Raw genomic sequence first — 21,250 nt, forward strand, 5'->3', positions numbered from 1 at the left:
CATCACTACAAGGGGAAGTAAAAGCTTATGAGATTCTGACATTACAATCTCTAATGGTAGACAAAGATTTGGATTCTTCCAAGCCTTGCATCTTCTTCCCATATATTGATAAAACTTTCTAGAGAATTTAAGCTGTTAGGTTGTTTCGATTGATGTGTAATGAACCAAGGACAAGACAAGGCAAAGCCTCAAGCTATTCTGTTTAACGTTTCTGCTTTTCTAAAACCATCCCGAGTACATATCATTAAACACATGCCTCTGCTTCTAATGCTCTAACTTCATCCTCCATCAAAAGGGTCTCTTTGGATACAAGAAGGCTTTCACAATATAAATGTGAAAGTAACAACACATTTCTTAGATCATTCACGTGAGATGTGTTATGTAGTTAGAAAAGTCCACAGCTTCTTTATTATTGATCCTTCACCAGGTCTTGGTGATCCATCCTCAAATTCTTGATTTACATCCTCATATACTGTTCTCTGCTTCTGATCATATTCAACAGAGAAGCTCATCAGCTGCTTCTCCCGCATTTGCAACCGAAACATCCACATTGTGGAAGAACAGAGTCATTCATACATTGTCCATGAAACAGCTTCTTCATCGAGATTGGAAGCTCAGGAAGACAGCTTCCTCATGATCTAAAGTTTATGGTAAGAGTGGTGATTAGTCCATTGAACATCCATCCTACCGAACTAGAGGAAGATGTATGAGTTTTCTTTTAGGTCTGTAAAGGTTTTCAGCGGTGATGTTTTATACTCTGGTTTTGACTTGTCTTGTTCCCCACCCCCTTTCAGTTTCTACATTTTGTGGACATGGTTACATATATAGTTTAATCTTTTGCTACATAAACCCGCGCGACATTCTACATTGCTTTCTCGGTTATAACACTCTTTATCACTGGCTTTGAGCATATGTTTGGTTGGTTCGATCAAGCATATTATCAATTTACAATCTAAATTCATATCATCATAAATAAAAGAAAAAGTAAGAAACTATAACACACCATCATAAAATATATTTAATGTTCCTTAAACCACAAGCACTTCATAAGTCTATTTACAAACCACAAACTATTTTCATATGTTTCATTCAACATCATCATGAGAAAGAGAGGAATATAAGAAGAAAAATAGAGAAACTAGAGAAACCCACCGATCATATAAAATAGAACTTTATGTTTCTTAAACCCATTAAAATATTGATTTCAAGCACCTTTCTTGACCTTTCCCTTCTTGCTCTTCCCGATGTCCTTCAACTTCTGTGCCTCTCGCTGCACCTCACTCTCTGGCACACCAAGCTCGATGCCGATGGCTATCTCCTTAATAAGATTCTGATTCCCTCCAAGTCTCGCAACCGCATTGTTGTACCTAACGATCATGCTATCGTCCCAAGCACCACCACCACTAGATGACATTTCTTTCCTGTTTGTGAAGAACAAAAGAGAGGAGATTGATATTGTGATGACTGATGAAGAGAGAGAGTTTGATGAAGAAGGGGTATAAATGCAAAACAAATTGCTTGAGGAAGATGCAAGGAAGCTCGGTCTGTCCCCGATTTGGCAAATTATGTCTCAGGTCCTTAGCATGTGAAATCTCGGCTGATGTCATCGAGGCACACCACATTTGGCAAATCCTATCTCAACAGTAATTAGCCTCAACATCGACTTTTACTTTTTCATCTGCCAAATTGTAAAACAAACGTATGCAAGCACATGCAAATCATTAATATCCTCCTTAATTAAGCTTTTTACTATTGTATGTGCGAGGATTGAGGCTCCTTAACCAAGGTGGTATCTGCGTAGCTTTAGTTTTGGAAACGAAACTTCCTGCTTGAAACCATTTTTATCATGCCAATCACTCGACCACTGAGTGAAGCCTAAGCACATAAACGAATGTAAACATCTATAAAACAAAAAGAAATATAACATATATACATTACGACGTAACAATACATGCATGCAATACGTTCCCATTATGCAACTCCCGAAGAGAACTTATATATTATTAGCAGTATAGTTTGTGTATATAGCACGTAAGCGTAACTATAAACGTAAATGTAAATATTATTAGCAGGATTATAAAGTACAATCCTTTATATACAAGTATAAACTGATCCACCTATGTACAGTATATGTAAGCTGTATATGTACACGTAAGCTATATATACACAGAAACTATAGTACTATACTGCTAATATTGTATCATCATTTTCAGTTGACTCCCTCTTCACCGGAATCTTGTTTGACACAATCCCTCTAATGCTTGATTGCTATACAAACGGTTTTGAGAGATACTCGTTGGTGCAAAACTGATCCAACTATGTACGCAGGGCCAATTAAGGACATTGATACTTGTATTATACCAGAGGTTGATAGAAAATTAAAATATGTTGCATTTTAACAGATAGGCTCTTTCTTACTATTGAAGAGATAGTGTCAGAAAATAAAGTCCAAAGAATAACTACAAGAGTTAATGATGAAGAAAATGAGTTAGAACAAGACTGGGCTGACATACAAAGTCTTCAAAATTATCAACTAGCAAGGAACAAGTGGGGGAAACGAGATAAAGGTCCTCTTAAGCCGATTATTATGAGTCTGACTCACACCATGACTGGAGGTTACATGTCATATATGATACAGTGCTTGAATTCGTTTCTTTGAAACATTCTATGGGCCATCATTTTAAGAGCATCCATTGTTAAAAAACTTATGTGTTTGAAAAACTCAAATAGGGCCCCCACATATTCAGGCCCGACTCTGATAGTAGTCTTAATCTGCATATATGTCATTGTTGTTGGTGTCTTATGAGTTTACAGGGTAAACTAATTAGTTACAGCAAATGTTGAAGATGATGCAGACATTGCTGCATCTGCACCATCAAAGGACAATGTAGATGGAATTAGCGCATCGGTGGTGGAATCTCATCGAGCCAAAAGATTAGAAAGTTCGGAAGTTAGGGCTGAGAGAGCTGTAACGGTAATTCAAACTTCCTCTTTTCTTTGTGGGTAGCATAGTGGCCGGGAACGTGCTACATTTTTTTTTGCCAAAATGTGAATTTCATTCATATAAATATGAGAAGAGTTTCTGGTAAAAGAAACCCCAACAGAAAAGAGATGGTATGTTTCTGTTATGCTCTCAATACACATCAAGTGCTGTTGTAAACAGTATAAGCTTTTTTTTTTTTTGAAAAAAGTAAACAGTATAAGCTTTTAATTCGATAATGGGAGATCCAACTTTGAAAATAAGTAACTTTACTCCAAGCCATATAATTCCTGTAATAACATCTAGGGGGTGTATTGAATTAGAAGTTTTAAGAGATTTTAGTTTTGTTTAGTCAATCCACTGTTATTCAACTAATAATTTATAAAAAACTTTTTCAAGTCATGTGTTATTGAATATGAAATTTATGTAAATTCATTAACTACCACTTCAAATCACTTGTTATTCAATCACCCATTTATAAAAGCTCTATCAAATCTAGTGTTATTCAAAGCTAAATAGTATTTTGAACAAAAGAAATTGTAAACCGGATTTTAGAATACTTTAAAAATTGTTCATAAGAAATACACAACTTTATTAGTGTTATTAGAGAAACCTTTTAAGAACATTACAGAAAAAGAATTTCAGAAATATATCAGTTTACTTCATTATCCATTCGTATCCCAATTGTGCGCTCTCGATCAATCCTTAAAACATCTCAACTTCGCGCAAATGAAATTTTGTTGCAACTTTGAGTACACCAGTCATGTATCTTCTCTTTTCTTGCTTGGGTCAGTTTAGACGCTGAAAAGTTGTGACAAAAAAGAGAAGATACATGACAAAAAAATTGACTCAGTCAGTCATATATCTTCTCTTCTCTTTTCTTGCTTGGGTCAGTATAAACTTTTTGCTCTCTTCTTGTCTCTTCGATGAGAAAATAAAAGTTGTGACGATAGGAAAAACTCAGACTTTACCTTCATTATTCCTCACACATCATTTTCCATTTAAAAGAAATTGCAAGAGATGGATTCTTTAGAAAACAAGATAAGAGAAACCCCAACAGAAAGACATGCTATGTTTCTTTCGTGCTCTCAATACACATTAAACGTTGTTGCAAATAGTATAATCTTTTAATTATATATGAGAGATCAAACTTTGAAAATAAGTAACTTTTCTCCAAGCCCTATAATTCCGGTAAAAAAAATCTAGAGACTTTGTTAGGGGGTCATATTTTACCAGACCGCGGGAACAGCGATGTGAGAGCAGGATCTTCTTGTTCTTGCATACTGCCACTGGTGTGGATGGCTCAACCATATCCTTCTGGCTCCATTCAAACATATCGCGGATCTCAGTCCGAGGAGAATGGCAAGAAATGAGATCTATGGAAAAAATCTTCTCCCAAGTGTCTTCTGATGGTTTTAACCTCCAAATATCTTGGATCATGGTAACATGCTCCCTTTTCGACATACACAAATGGTTATCCAGACTGCACATGTCTATATGGTTAGGATCTGAATCAGCAATGGCGAGAATGATATTCGGCAGCAACCTGAATGTTTCTGTCTGGATATCAAAAGCTACCACTTCGATTCTAGCGTTATATGGTTCCGTCAACCAGTACACGGACCCATTTGCATAGGCTGGCTTTTGATTATAAAATATACGATAACTTGGAGTGCAAGACAAGTATCTCCAAGTGTTTGCCCTAAAGTCAAAAACCTCGCACTTGGTAACTCCCTCGCTTGGAAACGAAGCATCAGCATTGTAGTTTTCACAATTATACAACCAAACTAATTTGTAACCAGCAGCAGCCTTCACGAATGCTAGATGAAAGAGTGAATCCATGAATCTCCAGTCTTCTCGAGTCGGGTAAAACTTGTGCATCGAAATCTGAAACCTAGACGGAGGAAGTTGTCGGAGCCACCGTGTAGCCGGGTTAACTACATATACAGAGTGAGATTGTGGGGAATGAATGCAGAAAAGGCCATCACAGTTTTCAGAAACGAAGGTACAGTTAAAGAATCCTTGAGGGAAATTGATAAGACTAAAAGATAGAACAGAACCCGATTCTAAGCAGAATGTTCTAAAACCAATGTCTGTGTCTGGGCGAAGAGTCCATCCAGTCTCCTTTTCGTCGGTGATGACCATGACTTTGGGATGAACCAAGCGGTATTGCTCGGCGATCTTCAAGTGTCTCTCTGCGAAAGAGAGAGACTCGATCACCACTCTCCATTGTTTTGAGAGCGACTTGAGACGGATTAATGCTTTCACAGGAAGCCGCAAGAAGATCTCCTCGATGACGTCGTTTGGTAGTGATGATGGAGCAGTCACTAGCTTCTCGTTTCTTCTTCTTCTTTTTCTTATTATTCTTCGGATTTTTCTTCTCTTTCTCTTTCTTTGAGATGATGATGCAATCATTACTCGCTTCTCTGCCGTCTCCATCGTTGATAATGAAATGAATTCCCTTTGCTGCTAATTCTTATAGAGGTATAGTAAAGATCTTTCATCCTAATTCATCATCTGCATATATAGCTCATAATCTCTCAGACGTTAATGCACAATATTGTCCAGCCACGCTATAAATTAAAAGTCAATATTCACATATTTATATATAGCTCATAATCTCCCAAAAGTTAATGCCCAAGATATGATACTACCATAAATATTCTACATTATGTTAAAGTTCCCTTTTTATTATCACAGTAAAATATGCTTTGAAATATATATTTCCCATAGAGAGGATATCAGAATTCTTGCCAAATACATCTGTGAGATACGATTCTGTTTGGGCTAGTGGGCATGTTTCTTTGGTCTGGTGATGTCTAACAGAGGCCCAAATAGAAGCTATAGAAGTCCAACCTAACAAGTAACAAGAGATTATAAGGCATAAAACATTGGAGTTTTGCACCAGGAAGTATCTCGCAACCCCGTGTGTTCAACTGTAGATGGAGAGATGGGGATATGCAGTGAGTGATTATGTACGAAGCCTTGAGAAGGGAACTACCTCATGACAAGGAAGTTGCTGAATCTTTATTTCATTCCCAAGTCCCATTAAAGAAATCTTTGGTGGTGAAGTTGATGAATTTTAAGAATTAAAAACCTTTTTTCTTCGTTTTGGTTTCAGGGTGTTTTCCTGTGATATCTACAACGACTTGTGGTATGTAGAAAAACGAAGTTTAATGGGAAATTACGAGCGAGAATTCAGAGAGGTTTTCTAGTAAACTGAAGAGAAGAACACGTTTATAATATATATATATAAACTAGTCGTTATATTATGGGTGGGCGTTCGGGTACCCATTCGGGTTCGGATCGGGTATTTCGGATTTTCAGGTATTTCGGTATAGAGGTGTAGAACCCGTTCGGGTATTTCTGTACTTCGGGTCGGGTTCGGGTATTTTTAGTTCGGATTCGGTTATTTCGGATCGGGTTCGGATATTTAGATTTTGAAAAAAAAATTAAAACTTTCATTTTTCAAGTTTCTTATATTTAAAAATATAACTTTCAGTTAACTAATTTTTTTTTAATAGATTAAATGGTTAATAGATTTGGACATAACATTTTAAAACTAAAAAGGCATTAATTTAATTATTTTTTAAAAAAAATTTGGATGTAACTTTTTGTTAATTTTTGAAATAAAAAACTTGACATGCATTTTAAGTGAGTAGCAAATCATTTTTTTCGTAATTGTATGTATATCATATGAACTTAAAGTATGTGTAGTATCAATATAAATATTTTATATAAAATGAGAGATGTAAACTAAAAATATAAGGTTAATTATACATATGTTCGGTTATCTTCGGATATCCATTCGGGTTCAGGTATTATCCGTTCGGGTTCGGATATTCAATATCTCCTTATTCAATACCCGTTCGGGTATTTTGCTATTTCGGTTCGGGTTTTTCGGATCGGATTCGGGTGCCATTTCGGATATCGGGTAAAGTGTCCACCCCTACGCATATGTTATATGCGGGTTGAGCAGAGAAGGATGTGTAGGCTTCGTATAAGAACACGGTCACGCCAAACGTGATATTCTTGTAGAAGAAGTAAGATATCTGCCCGAACAAAAACACAACCTAGTTAAAGATTTATGATGATTACATATCAAGAAATAAGTGTGGACCGGAAGCTGTTTTGGGCCCATAAACGTAAATACGGTGATCTGAAGCCCAATGTACGTAATTAAGACGATGTCTAAATTGAAAAATGTTTTGCAGAGTTATAGTATTTTTTTTACGCGTAAGGGTATTGTTTAAAATTAAATTATGCAAGGACTTGACCGCCAATGGGAAACTTAAAATTGTTTCCCTTCTAAATACTTTTCTTCTTTTAAACATTAACTTACATATCTTATCTCATCTTATCTTGTGTTTGTTAGTGTAAACTAACTTTAATGGATCCAAAACCCTTGTCCGTTATTTTTGTCAAAGTGATAATGACTATTATAAAATTACATGTCTATGAGATGGTATGATGCTCACAGATGAGATGGTGTTTGAATAGTCGCGCAGCCACAATAATGAGATTAATAGTAGTAGGAGTAGGTGAGACATATGTGCTGTGACTATAAATAATCACATGAAAATGTCGTGGTAATATGTAATAATATATTTATCATATCACATGTATATTGCAAATATGGAATCATTTTCTTTTAAAACATCTATATGAATCATGAAGTATTCGTTATAACTTGGAAAAAACATTAAGCTCATTGATATGGATTATTTTTTGCTACCAAACTATAATATTCTCAAATCTGGCAACAAACTATGAGGTGGAAATTAAATTTCACATGTATGCGTTGCCAACACCCAAGAGTGTGTCAGAAGATATACTAATCAGGAAATCGAGGACAGATCATCTTTTGGATCGGGGATCACTTGAAGTTAAGTACATTAGTTTTATAACATATAGTATTAATATAACCCTTACATTAGAGAATCAATCAATTCAAAAACATCATTTATTTACTAATCACTATCCAATAAATAAATACTTTTCCTCCCTTTTCTTCGCTTTTTCCTAGAAATTTTCAGAGGTATTAATAAAAGTAAACCATATACGACTTCGTCTACGCCTCATTCCCATTCGTTCTTATATGATCAATTCCTCTTCTCTTTTGACATCATCTTTAATTATTTATGGCATCATAATTTTGTTACTTTATTCTTCTAGAACATAAAGGGACAAAAACTACAGACTGAGTACTTTTCATTTCCGACAAATATGAATTGTTACAAATTTGATTTTTATTATGTCCATCGAAATTTGAAAAAACCAGATATTTAGCGATCTCTTGCGTCTTCTTCAAATGATTTTTCTTTTGAAATCCCACGAAAATCATACGATTTATTCCATGACAGAAAAATAATTTAATACTCCGTCAAAAATACGTATGTTTGAAAGTCGTCGTCGTCAAAGTTGGCTTTTTCATAAAATAACGAAGAAACACTCGTTCTTCTTCCTTTGGCCCAATTTGCTAAATCAAATACTATAATTACTCACGAAAATTATTCATTTCATAGTTCCAAAGTACATAAAAAAAAATCATCATTCTTTCATTCTTTTCCCTCAACAATTCACCCAAAAACATTAACGGGGTCATCACCATTTTCAAGATTCACATATATATTTTTCAGACATAGTCATGCCGGGAGGTAGACAAGGCGGTCGGAGAAGAAGCAGGTTACGTCTGAGCAACATCTACGCCTTCAAATGTCGCAAATCAAGCTTCCAAGAAGACCACTCACAGATAGGAGGACCAGGCTTCTCCCGAGTCGTCTACTGCAACGAACCCAACTCTCCGGCGTCGGAACGCCGTAACTACGCCGGAAACTACGTCAGGTCAACGAAATACACTCCTGCTTCGTTCGTACCAAAATCTCTCTTCGAGCAGTTCCGCCGCGTCGCCAACTTCTACTTCCTCGTCACCGGAATCTTGTCCCTGACTCCGCTCTCTCCTTACGGCGCCGTCAGCGCTCTGCTACCTCTCGGCTTCGTCATCCTCGTGAGCATGGTCAAGGAAGGGATCGAGGACTGGGGGAGAAAACGGCAGGACATAGAGGTGAACAACAGGAGAGTGAAGGTTCACGACGGGAATGGAAATTTCCGGCAAGAGGAGTGGAGGGAGCTTAAGGTCGGAGATATAGTGAGAGTTGAGAAAGACGAGTTTTTTCCGGCGGATCTTTTGATTCTTTCGTCGAGCTACGAGGACTCGATTTGCTACGTGGAGACGATGAATCTCGACGGAGAGACGAATCTTAAAGTGAAGCAAGGTTTGGAAGCGACGTCGTCGGCGTTACACGAAGACTCAGACTTCAAGGAGTTGAAAGCCGTCGTGAGATGCGAAGATCCTAATGCGGATCTATACACGTTCGTTGGAACTTTGCATTTGGAAGAACAGAGACATCCTTTGTCTATTCAACAGCTTCTGCTTCGTGACTCGAAGCTTAGAAACACGGAGTACGTGTACGGAGCTGTTGTATTCACTGGACACGACACAAAGGTACAAATCTAAACACACAAACTGATTTGTCAAAAGTTATGTCATAGGTTCTCAATTCGAGTAACCGTTGGGACGGAACTAATATTACATATTGTGGTTTCATGTCTACAGTTATTATTATGGGCTTTGGCTCTGAACCTCCGGATATTTAATAAAAAAAAGAAAACTGATTTTGTAATGTTTTGTTGATAATAGGTGATTCAAAATTCAACTGATCCTCCATCGAAGAGAAGCAGAATCGAGAGGAAGATGGACAAGATCATCTACATGATGTTCTTCGTAGTCTTTCTGATGTCTTTTATCGGCTCCATCGTCTTCGGAATCGAGACAAAAGAGGATAGAGCTAGAGCTGGAGGAAGAACAGAGAGATGGTACTTGAAACCAGACGACGCAGACATCTTCTTCGATCCCGAAAAAGCTCCACTGGCTGCGATTTTTCATTTTTTCACCGCGGTTATGCTCTACAGCTACTTCATTCCCATTTCTCTCTACGTATCCATCGAAATCGTCAAAGTTCTTCAGAGTGTTTTCATCAACAACGACATTCTTATGTACTACGAGGAGACCGATAAACCCGCGCACGCGAGAACGTCGAATCTCAATGAAGAGCTTGGAATGGTCGACACGATTCTATCAGATAAAACCGGGACGCTGACGTGCAACTCCATGGAGTTCATCAAGTGTTCTATAGCCGGGACTGCGTACGGGCGCGGTATAACCGAAGTTGAAAGATCCATGGCTATGAGAAGCGGCGGCGCGGCTTTGGTTGGCGATGATTTGGACGTTGTGGTGGACAAGTCTGGTCCTAAGATCAAAGGGTTTAACTTCCAGGACGAGAGAGTCATGAAAGGTAACTGGGTTAAGCAGCGAGAAGCTGCGGTTATGCAGAAGTTTTTCAGGTTGTTAGCCGTGTGTCACACGGCTATACCTGAAACAGATGAAGCCACGGGGGCCGTCTCTTACGAGGCTGAGTCTCCGGATGAAGCTGCGTTTGTCGTCGCGGCTAGAGAGCTCGGTTTTGAGTTCTTTAGCCGCACGCAAAACGGGATTTCGTTCCGTGAGTTGGATCTTGCAACGGGGCAGAAAGTTGAAAGGTTCGGTTCTGTTTATGAAACTGTACTTCTTGGCGATATCTTGAGGTTAAAAACTAACATTCCTCTGTTTTGTTACAGAGTGTATCGGTTACTAAACGTTCTTGAGTTCAATAGCGCAAGGAAAAGAATGTCAGTGATCGTGAGAGATGAAGATGGGAAGCTTCTGTTACTGTCCAAAGGAGCTGACAAGTAAGTTCTTACATTTTGAGGCTTTCTTGATGATCTATATGTATTGTACTAATCTTGTTTTGTTGTGTGTGTGTGTTTGTGTGCAGTGTGATGTTTGAAAGACTTGCCAAGAACGGGCGTAAATTCGAAGAGAAAACAAGAGAGCATGTTAATGAATATGCAGATGCGGGGCTAAGGACATTGATACTTGCATACCGTGAAGTTGATGAGAATGAGTACATAGAGTTCAGCAAGAACTTCAATGAAGCTAAGAACTCAGTAACAACGGATCGCGAGAGCTTGATCGATGAAATCACTGATCAGATGGAACGTGATTTGATCCTCCTTGGCGTTACTGCTGTTGAGGACAAGCTTCAAAATGGGGTATAGCTCTTTGTAACATTCATATTCTTAGTAGATATATATATTTTTTAATATATAATGTCTAACTTTGATTGTGTGTTTAGGTTCCTGAATGTATAGACAAGCTTGCGCAAGCAGGAATCAAGATTTGGGTTCTAACTGGAGACAAGATGGAGACAGCAATCAATATAGGGTAAGGAACTTGTGTTTTTTTTCTCTCATGTCTGAATCCTAGTTTCTGACATTCTTTGTCGGAAATCTATACAGGTTTGCTTGTAGTTTACTAAGACAAGAGATGAAGCAGATCATCATAAACCTCGAGACACCACATATAAAAGCATTGGAGAAAGCTGGAGAGAAAGATGCGATTGAACAGGCATCTAGAGAAAGTGTTGTCAAACAAATGGAGGAAGGGAAAGATCTCATCACAGGATCAAGCGGCTCTCATGAGGCGTTTGCGTTGATCATCGACGGGAAGTCACTAACGTATGCTCTTGAAGATGAGTTCAAGAAACAGTTTCTTGATTTAGCCACAGCGTGTGCCTCTGTTATTTGCTGCAGATCATCACCTAAACAAAAGGCATTGGTAATGATCTCTTTCTCCGTGGATATGGGAGGTTTTAGCATGACGGTTTCCGTTTAGTTAATATATATTTTTTTTGTTAGGTTACGAGGTTGGTCAAAACGGGAACAGGGAAGACAACATTAGGTATTGGAGATGGAGCGAATGATGTTGGAATGCTTCAAGAAGCAGACATCGGTGTCGGAATCAGCGGTGTTGAGGGTATGCAAGCTGTTATGTCAAGTGACATAGCCATTGCTCAATTCAGATACTTAGAGCGTCTCTTGCTAGTCCATGGTCACTGGTGTTACAGCAGAATCTCATCCATGGTACATATCTTTTCTCTATTATATACTTTAATACTTGCATCATCACATTTTTCTCTAACTAGGTTTTGTTTTTGCTCTTGCAGATCTGTTACTTCTTCTACAAGAATATAACTTTTGGTGTGACTGTCTTCTTATACGAAGCCTACACATCCTTCTCTGCTCAACCAGCATATAACGACTGGTTTCTATCTCTTTTCAATGTCTTCTTCTCTTCGCTTCCAGTCATTGCTCTCGGAGTTTTCGATCAAGACGTCTCATCTCGCTTCTGTTACAAGGTAGGTCTACATTACCCCCATAAATCCTAACAAAACCCTAGATTCCTCTGAATAGCCCATTAAGCTTTGTCTTTCTTTTGCAGTTCCCATTGTTATACCAAGAAGGAGTTCAGAATCTTCTCTTCAGCTGGAAGAGAATCATTGGATGGATGTTCAATGGACTAATCACCGCGCTCGCCATTTTCTTCATCTGCAAGGAATCTCAAGAACACCAACTCTACAACCCTAATGGCAAAACTGCCGGTCGGGAAATCCTCGGAGGGACAATGTACACTTGCATTGTCTGGGTGGTCAATCTCCAGATGGTTCTAGCCATAAGCTACTTCACTTGGGTCCAACACATTGTAATATGGGGCTCAATTGCTTTATGGTACATCTTCCTCATGGTCTATGGAGCCATGGGTCCTAGCTTCTCCACAGATGCTTACAAAGTCTTCCTTGAAACCCTAGCTCCAGCTCCATCTTACTGGCTAACAACACTTTTCGTGATGATCTTTGCTCTGATCCCTTACTTCGTCTTTAAAGCGATTCAGATGAGATTCTTCCCTGGTTACCATCAAATGATTCAGTGGATTAGGTACGAGGGTCACTCTAATGATCCTGAGTTTGTGGAAATGGTTAGGCAAAGATCGATTAGGCCTACGACTGTTGGTTTCACTGCGAGAAGAGCTGCTAGTGTGCGACGGTCGGGTAGGTTTCATGATCAGCTTAAAAAGAATTTCATTGCTTTCTGAAGAGAAGAGAGATAGAAATGTCTCATTGTTTGTGAAATGTGAATATGTACTTTGTATATAAAGCTATCATCATACAGACAAACATTACAACTTGTTTTGTTTTTTTTGGTCAACTTGATTGATATATAAAGATGATAGAAAACTTACAAATGAAACAAACCCACCACAAGAGACTAGAATACAAAATCTCAAGTAGTAATATCTATACACCCAGCTTCCACGAAGCACTATACCAAAAAGCACTAACAGCCCAAGTAAGAGCATGCGCATCAGGATTCAAAGGGGAGGGGGTCGCACGTTTTACAAAAAAAAAATATATTAAAATAAGCATAAATGAAGATTTTGGTTCGTCCCGCCTCTCCCGAGTGAACCCGGGTCGTGACTGTTCAGCGGGCCACACGTCACGTGACAGTCCGCTATTGGTCACTTTATTTAATTTTTTTTTTAACCAAACGAAAAAAAAAAATTAATTTCTTGAACCGAGCGGTTCGCCGCTGCGCATGCTCTAAGGCCACCCATTTACATCAAAACAAACAGCACAAAAGAACATTACTTAACCCAACCACAGCATGACAAAAAGTAACTAAACAGAGGCAACAACCATCTCATAATCCAACAAAACATTTAACCGAAAACAACATAAGATTGTCGCATGAACATCACAATCATACTTTAATGAATGAGATAGGCGCCTCTATTTTCTTTATGCCCGTTCAGCAAATAAAGGCATCACAAAGCAAATAGATGTGCCTATCTCATTGCTTATATGGTTGCGATGTTACCAAGCTTTTTAAAATAAAATTTTGCTATATTAGAAGGTAAGAAGGCCTAGTTCTACAACAGCCCATTTCTAAACCCACTAAGAACCCATATGAATGAGATACCAAACCGAACCAAGAGACTGAAGGCCAGTAATATGCCTTTCACAGTAATAAGTTTGGAAGATGAACAAAGAAGGAAAGAGTCAACTCCATTGTAGCTTTCAAGAGAGAGAGAGAACCAAAGTTGAATGATTGAACGACACCGAGTTTTGTTGAAAACGGGATGTATGTTTAGCTTTCTTTGCCCTGGGCAAAGGGGTACGTAAGTGTACTTTCTTTGCGGATGACTTTTGAAGAAAGGAATATGTCTGAATCAGCCTGAACCTAAGAAGCATCTCTTTTTGTTAGGACATGAACCAAAATATTTTCTTAAGTTTAGTTTGAATTCAAACAACTTCGTTTGAATTTTATTCGTTTTTCTGTGTGTGTATACATCTCTATTTTGAAGTTTAAAACGGTAGAATAACTCTGAGGTTATTCTTTGGGTTAACTTGAGCAAAACATGTTTTATTAGTGAGGCAAAGTACACGCACGCGTTCTTCCACTTTGGTCCTTTTTTTTGTCTATATTCGCTTCAACTATTTATTCCAAAAGCTGTTACAAATTTGAATGAAAGGGACTTTTAATTATTTTCAGATACAGAAAGCCATCTTTTTTTTCTTTCTTTTTGAACAGAAAGCCATCTTAATTCTCAAAGTTTAATCCTAGCTTACTTAACAAGAAAAAAAACAATTAATTTTCTCATTAAAGAAACGAATTTTTCTTCTTCAACATTGATTATTTTATTTAAATAAAGCAGGTAACCGTGAACAAAAGAATCAAAAAGGCAAAACAAAGAAGCAGAGAGAGAAGTGAGACTTGTGTTCTTGGCTTTTACCGATCAACCAGACCAATCCCTCGCTTTTGGCATCTTCGTCTTTCGTTTCTTATATTTATCTGGCGAGTTCTACAATCAATTCCTTGCTGCAATCACCTCAGAGAGAGAGAGAGAGATGTATAATCAGTTGGCAGTTTCTTCTTCGTCTTCGTACTATGAGTCTTTGAAGCTTTTGGAAGCTGATGTCCAACACGCTAATACTTTGTAAGTCTCTTTCTGGGTTTTGTCTCCTTTCTCCTAAAGTTTAATACTTTACTAAAGTTTAATACTTTACTAATTAGCTGAGCTAGAAAAGTAGGTGAATGTTGAAAACCCAGCTGAGAAAATTTAAGCTATTTTAAGAAACTTTCTGAAAGTTGTTGTCCGCTTGATAAATTTACCAGCTTTTTAGGCTCAGGGTTTACTAATTTTAGGGTCTCTAACGTATGTTTGTGTTCGTTGATGAGAACTTGAGCTTTTATTTTTTCCAGGGCAGAAGCAATTCCAATGGGGAAGAACAATGCACGGCTTCAGATGAAACTAGTTCACAGCAACTTTGCTTCTTTACTGCTCATCTTGTTTCGGTGGATTGATCTTTCTTGCTCATGTCTGCTTCCCCGCTACTTCAACCTCTTTCATGTTCTTGTCTACAAGGTTAGTTCTTAAAGTCCTATTTCATCTCAAAATGTTGTCTTCCTTTTGTTGGGGTTGGCTGAAATTCTCATTTTGTTGACATTTGTTTGTCATATTTGCTTGTTCAGGTTAATTCTGATGGACAGCCTAAGCTTACCGCGCTCGGTAGGAAAGCAACTATCAGTGAGTTCTATGGTAAGCAAACCCATAACCATTGCTTGAACATGTTATATTGTTAAATGTTTTTGGCCATTCTCTTCAAAAGGTTTCTCATTTTCAGTTACTTAGTAGATGCTGCTGGATGTTTGATATGAGTCTTGTGTCTTTTGAAGGTGTGATACTGCCATCACTTCAGCTATTACACAGCAACTTAGACGAGCTGGATACTTCAGACATTGGTTTTGACCTCAAAAGACTCAGTAACAAGATAACAAAAGCGGCTCACAGTCACAGTAGTAGATTCATCAATGCAGGGTTAGAGCGTGAGGAAGAATGTGGAATCTGTTTAGAGACTTGCACTAAAATGGTGTTGCCTAATTGCTGCCACTCAATGTGCATCAAATGCTACCGCAATTGGAACTTGAAGTCTCAGTCATGCCCGTTTTGTCGAGGCAGCATAAAGAGAGTGAACTCAGAGGATCTGTGGGTGCTTGCTGGTGATAACGACGTGGTGGATACAAGGACGGCTTCAAGGGAAGACTTGTTCAGATTCTACCTCTACATCAATAGCCTTCCCAAGGATTACCCTGAAGCTCTCTTCTTGGTTTACTATGAGTACTCAAACCTGATTTAGAGAATCTGTACAAACAAAACTATGTATAGATTTTTGTATTGTATAGAATGTAAAACTGTGTTGCCAAAAGCTTCTCAGCTTTTACATGCTTTATCTATAACTGTGAAATGCTACAAAAAAAAAGCTTGAATACAGCAAAGAATTAAGGCTATAAAAACTCTCTAATTAGAGTGATTGCAATAACTAATGAAGAATCTTTAACAAAAACATACAGTAGTTTACAAATATATATGCTCATCTCCAAAGACAGGTTATCACTAATAACTTATTAACATCATTAATGAGACCGATAATATTTACGAAGCCATAGTTACGCTGACTCAGACGCATTAATAGTAATTTAATAATTACTTTTTGATTTATATGTTTCATGAATTTAAACGATTCTGAGATGCTCCCTCTCTGCAACACTGCACAAACACGAATTGTTACTGACCAGTGACCACTACTGTCTTAAATTGGATCTGTGATCTCTCTCCCTCTAAGATTGTTGATCAATGTCTGTTGTTGATGGTTTGATTATGAGATATGAATCCTCTTTGCTGCATTCCTCCAGTTTCAACCGATGACCGGGCTAACCCGGTTCTCGCCAAACCGGCGGGGAGTCAACCGTGTCAGCTACGTTTCGAACCTCAACCAGGTAGCAACAGCCACGCTCCTAAGCCGTCCTTCTCAACACAAGCCTGAATCCTAATCCTATAGATAACTCATAAACATTGGTGTATTATGTAGATGTCAAACAGAGTTACTGGAGATGATGACAGGTTTTATATTTGGTTGTACAAGTATAAGTAGATCATTTAGAAATCAGAATGATCATCCATTATCCATTTTACAAGCCAATGCTTATGAGTTATCTATAGTTTTTTAAAACTGAATACCATTTGATAAAAGAGTGGATATCATATTCTAATTTTGGAACAAAATGTAAAACCTATAAGAAAAAAAATCATAGAAAACATGAAGCAAAGTTGTGTTCGGGTTTTGAGACAAAAAAAAAGGAAGTAGGAAGAGTGTTTTGGTCAGTTTCATTTCCATGCTTTCCTTCCTCTGAACTGGGTTCCGCTGTTGCTTTTCTTCATTTTCTTGGATCGCTTAGATCTACCAGCCTTTGATCTTATCGCAGCAAGAGGCATATTCTTCTTGTGCTCCTTCTGTTTATTGCTCGATCCTCCCACCTGCATTTTCGTTTTACACAAATCATCAATCAAGCCCAACATCAAATGCTGTAATAATAACCCTTTGCTGTATACGAACAAACATAAAACGGATACCTTCTTCTGCTTGGTGGCAGTCCTGGATTGGTATTTCACTCTGTCCTCCCTACCCGCTTTAACTAACTCCATTCTCTGCTCCTTTGTCAGTTTATGCCTTATGTGAGCCTGTGGATGAGGTAAGAATTATTTAGGATCGTTGAAGTGTGTCAAACATTGTGTAACTTCTTATTATTAACAACTTACTTCAAGTTTGGCTGGATTGACACGCTTCTTACTTAGCTGATCAGAATCTGGAACCTTGAACCCTTTTCGAGCCAATGCAAGTTTTGCTTCCTTCTTTGCCTATATTATTGCATACACAAAAGACATCAATAACGTGAACAGATGAACAGCAGCTTCTCTCTTTCGCATATGTATATATACCTGAAGATCTTTGATTTTTCGGAAGTCCTCATTGGAAAGTATGCCATCGTTTTCATCCAAACAAGGCTGCTCGCTCTTGGCTTCTGCGAACCTCTTCAGTGCTCGTAGGCTTGTATCAGCAGAGAGGAGATTAGCATCGAAATCTACCATCTTCCTTTTCTTCCCCTTGGCCTTCTCTTTGCTTCCACTATCTTCTGCAGAAGAATCAGAGGCTTCTCCATCATCATCATCTTCTTCGCTTTCCATCTCCTCGTTTTCAGAATCAGTCTCGGCTTCATCACTGTCATTCATATCTTCCTCTTCGTCGTCACCCGCGATGGAAGTATCAACATCACTGTCATCTTCAGTGTTGTTCATATCGTCATCAGAATCTTCTTCAGCTTCGTCCTCGTTTCCACAATCATCAGGCACCAGCTCCTCCTGCTCGACATCATCACTGCCAGGCAACTCCACATCATCATCGTCTTCATCAGAGTCACTCTCATGATCACTTTCTTGCAATAACTCAACATTGGGAACATCGCTGAAGACATTAACTTCTCCGAATTGTTTAGGTTTGGCAACGGGACCTCCAGGACGGCCACGGTCTTTTTTCACTAGAAGCGAAGGATTGATCTGAAATTACCACAAAACGCAAATTATAGACATACATCGATTATTTTGTTCAAACGACAAAATCAAATGCTTCTTCTGCTAACCTCTCTGAACAATGCAATGAGGGAACGGGCTCCTGCGGATATGGCCTTTTCATGTTCCTTTTTATACAGAGCAAGATCTTGCAGCAACTCTTCTGTCATCAACTGAAGTACACGATGACACAAGTAAGATAACACACGAATGATGAGAAAATTAAATCAGGAGTATGAACTAGTTTACCTCGGGAATCCTCAGGCACATTTCTCGAATCACATTGAGTCCGACAGCAATAGCCTGGAAGCATAAATGAAAAAGGAAAAATAAATATGGTAGAAGAAGATTTCTACTTGAGTCGTCCCTTGAAGTGAGAGAGATTGAAATCAAACCTCAGGACGTGAACGGTCGTGTACAAACTGATTCACTATTTGCATGAACAGTGGTTTCACAGCATCAGAAGGAACCTGCTCGAGACAAAATAAAATTGGCAAGACTAAAGAATGAGAAAAAGTAACAATGCTTTATATGTGGAAACGTTTCTATACCCCATCATGGCAAGCCTGAACTGCTGCTGCAAGTATTTGTGTAACGTCCTTTTCATGTGGCTGCGTTCAGAACATAGTTTAATTAGCAATAGAATTTTTTAAACAAAATGTTTAGCGGAACATACCTTAGCGTAGTTTTGAAGATAAGTGTAAAAGCTTAATAATTGCAACTTGTGAAGCCCAATTGTTCGTGCAATAACTTTCATCATCATCAACCTGGTCTGCAAATTAAAATATCAGCAGAAAATTATCAGTTCAGAAGAAAAAATTAAAAAGTTGTTACACTTGGTTAAAGGAGGGGGTTCTGAGGTGGCTTAGTCAACTTCCACTGACGAAAAATAGAAAGAATAGTTACCTCAATTCGTTCACTAGTTTTGCCAATGCTCTTGCCAGTCTGAAGACGGGAAAGCAATTTCTCTGCAAATTTCTGTAAAAAGAAGTAAAAAAACTCAATTATAGCCACTCCATACTATCATGTCATGATTACTTTCTCTGCGAAAGGCACACTACAATGAGCTAAGAAGTGAACCTGAGGATCATTTAGATGATTGAGAGGTGAATAAGTTGAAGTGGTGCTCTCGGACGAAGCACGCTGCTTTTTCTTAATACTTTTCATTGCACGTTGCAGTTTCGCTTGCTTCTTCTTCTTGCTAGAAGATGTCCCTTTGTTGTTTGCCTAAGCATCCGAAAAAGAAATATATTTAAATTTAAAAATAAACCCCAAAAAATATCATATAAGTAGAACTTAGTTCCATACTTCTTCATAATCGCTGATAAAATTTTATGTAAAATGTAGTTTACCTTGTAAACAGCCTCCCTGTTAATCACAACATGGTTTTCGGGCTTTGCATCCTCGTCATCGTCGTTGTCTGAAGCATCACTATCATCCTCATCGTCAAGGTTCTCGTAGTCAAGAAGAAACCGAAGGGAAGAAACCATGATCCTGAACAATGTTAAAAAGAGAAGTTCGTAACTCTACCAACCAAATCAAACCATCCTAAAACTCCAAAGCCAGAAGAAACAAGAGAAAGATATACCTAGGTGAAGCATGAAAGCAAGCTTCACAAATGGCAATAGCAACTCTCTCATGTCTATCACCAAGCCAAACCTTCTTCTTTAGAAGCTCACAGAGAGTAACAAGCGCTCTCTTAGCCTTTGTTTCATCTTCTTGCTACAAACCAAAAAACAAACACACCAAGCTAACTATCATCGTTACACGATCCCATGAAAAGAGATAAGCATGGTAACTCGGTCTTAGCCGAAGTGAAATGATTTTCTTAAAATCCGACTCAAATTGGTCTAAACTGTTATAAATCAGTTTAAATCAATCAAAATTATTTTAAATATGTTAAATTAAGAATAATGTTAGTACAAATCCACAAATTTTTATAATTTTTTTTGTTTTGCCAATCTATTTCTTGAACACTAGAGATAAGAGCTTACCTCCAACATGGAGATGACAATCTTCTGAAGTCCCTTATGCCTCGGATCAGTAACACTCATCTTACGAATAGTTTGAACAATGTGAGAAAACGCAAGCTTCCTCAAGTTCCTATCACCAATACACTGAACATCCAGAAACAGAGCCAGCAAATCCTCGATGACAAGACTCTACAAACAAACAATCAAAGCACACACCTTTATATTTCAATCAACCACATAAAAGGACATAACTTTCTATTACAATCAAAATAATTCTCAAGCACACACCTTTATAATTCAAATCAACCACATAAAGCACATACATTTCTACTCCAATCAAAATCATTATCAAGCACACATCTTTATATTACAATCCTTCACATTAAAGCACATACCTTTCGATTCATAAGAAGAATCAACGCCTGAGAGACGTGGTTCCTCAGTCCCGAGGGCATCGCGAGGCACGAGGTGCGGAGCAAATCAGTCAGCTGAGCTGGGAACTCCGCGAGCTGCTTGGGGTAAAAGGGAGTGACGTGAGCTAGGAACATGGCTCGGTCGCCGAGGTCTTTGGCGACGGAAGGGTCGGAGCCGACGGAGGAGAAGCTGAGGGCGGCTTGCTGCTGGAAGAGATCGACGGAGGCTTTGAACTGTTTGTAGATTAATTGGAGCTCTGTTTCGTAGCCATCTGGGTCGCGTTTGATTTTGCCCTGGAGGATGGGGAGGCTGAGCTTCTCGGAGCTCCGGCCGGAGGCCTTTAAGGATTCCGGCGTGCGGCCTAGAGATCCGGACATTTTCGGAGGTTTTTGGGAGAAGATAGAGAAACCCTACGAGGAACAAGTGAGGCGTCTTTTAACTCTTATACCCTTCTCTTTTTTTTATTTACGGTTAGGTTTATTT

At 38.4% G+C, this 21,250-nt stretch overlaps 3 protein-coding genes and 1 pseudogene across 3 annotated transcripts; 2 read left to right on the forward strand and 2 right to left on the reverse strand.

Annotated features, from left to right (window-relative positions):
* Positions 1-4,085: 4,085 nt before the first annotated feature.
* LOC125578594 lies at positions 4,086-5,641 on the reverse strand (annotated as a pseudogene).
* A 2,782-nt stretch (positions 5,642-8,423) lies between these two features.
* LOC106401009 (probable phospholipid-transporting ATPase 11) lies at positions 8,424-13,160 on the forward strand. Its single transcript, XM_013841428.3, has 9 exons — positions 8,424-9,485; positions 9,681-10,579; positions 10,658-10,768; positions 10,855-11,131; positions 11,215-11,303; positions 11,378-11,696; positions 11,777-12,001; positions 12,085-12,276; positions 12,360-13,160. The coding sequence occupies exons 1-9, from the start codon at positions 8,628-8,630 to the stop codon at positions 13,008-13,010; spliced, it is 3,621 nt and encodes a 1,206-aa protein (XP_013696882.2). The 5' UTR covers positions 8,424-8,627; the 3' UTR covers positions 13,011-13,160.
* Positions 13,161-14,435: 1,275 nt separating this feature from the next.
* On the forward strand, positions 14,436-16,245 carry BNAA09G46450D (E3 ubiquitin-protein ligase AIRP2). The gene is made up of 4 exons (XM_013839971.3): positions 14,436-14,912; positions 15,179-15,341; positions 15,449-15,515; positions 15,653-16,245. The coding sequence occupies exons 1-4, from the start codon at positions 14,824-14,826 to the stop codon at positions 16,111-16,113; spliced, it is 780 nt and encodes a 259-aa protein (XP_013695425.2). The 5' UTR covers positions 14,436-14,823; the 3' UTR covers positions 16,114-16,245.
* Positions 16,246-16,973: 728 nt separating this feature from the next.
* On the reverse strand, positions 16,974-21,192 carry LOC106401689 (protein SDA1 homolog). The gene is made up of 15 exons (XM_013842248.3): positions 20,749-21,192; positions 20,375-20,542; positions 19,969-20,102; positions 19,733-19,874; positions 19,461-19,607; positions 19,287-19,358; positions 19,057-19,152; positions 18,932-18,991; positions 18,776-18,850; positions 18,630-18,683; positions 18,452-18,553; positions 17,754-18,368; positions 17,574-17,672; positions 17,388-17,495; positions 16,974-17,291 (listed from the first exon to the last, which is right to left on the reverse strand). The coding sequence occupies exons 1-15, from the start codon at positions 21,142-21,144 to the stop codon at positions 17,142-17,144; spliced, it is 2,418 nt and encodes an 805-aa protein (XP_013697702.2). The 5' UTR covers positions 21,145-21,192; the 3' UTR covers positions 16,974-17,141.
* Positions 21,193-21,250: the final 58 nt, after the last annotated feature.

Source organism: Brassica napus, chromosome A9 (genome assembly GCF_020379485.1).
Source record: "Brassica napus cultivar Da-Ae chromosome A9, Da-Ae, whole genome shotgun sequence".
Taxonomy (NCBI): Eukaryota; Viridiplantae; Streptophyta; class Magnoliopsida; order Brassicales; family Brassicaceae; genus Brassica; species Brassica napus.

What these genes read in the sequence shown, in the direction of transcription:
- LOC106401009 (XM_013841428.3), top strand. Translation starts at nt 8,628, where the DNA reads ATGCCGGGAGGTAGACAAGGCGGTCGGAGAAGAAGCAGGTTACGTCTG. An exon ending in TCACTGGACACGACACAAAG is followed by an intron (nt 9,486 to 9,680) that starts GTACAAATCTAA and finishes TGTTGATAATAG; the next exon opens with GTGATTCAAAATTCAACTGA. An exon ending in CACCTAAACAAAAGGCATTG is followed by an intron (nt 11,697 to 11,776) that starts GTAATGATCTCT and finishes TTTTTTTGTTAG; the next exon opens with GTTACGAGGTTGGTCAAAAC.
- BNAA09G46450D (XM_013839971.3), top strand. Translation starts at nt 14,824, where the DNA reads ATGTATAATCAGTTGGCAGTTTCTTCTTCGTCTTCGTACTATGAGTCT. An exon ending in GTCCAACACGCTAATACTTT is followed by an intron (nt 14,913 to 15,178) that starts GTAAGTCTCTTT and finishes TATTTTTTCCAG; the next exon opens with GGCAGAAGCAATTCCAATGG. An exon ending in AACTATCAGTGAGTTCTATG is followed by an intron (nt 15,516 to 15,652) that starts GTAAGCAAACCC and finishes TGTCTTTTGAAG; the next exon opens with GTGTGATACTGCCATCACTT.
- LOC106401689 (XM_013842248.3), bottom strand. Translation starts at nt 21,144, where the DNA reads ATGTCCGGATCTCTAGGCCGCACGCCGGAATCCTTAAAGGCCTCCGGC. An exon ending in TGTGCCTGAGGATTCCCGAG is followed by an intron (nt 18,554 to 18,629) that starts GTAAACTAGTTC and finishes CGTGTACTTCAG; the next exon opens with TTGATGACAGAAGAGTTGCT. An exon ending in TCATTGCATTGTTCAGAGAG is followed by an intron (nt 18,369 to 18,451) that starts GTTAGCAGAAGA and finishes TGGTAATTTCAG; the next exon opens with ATCAATCCTTCGCTTCTAGT.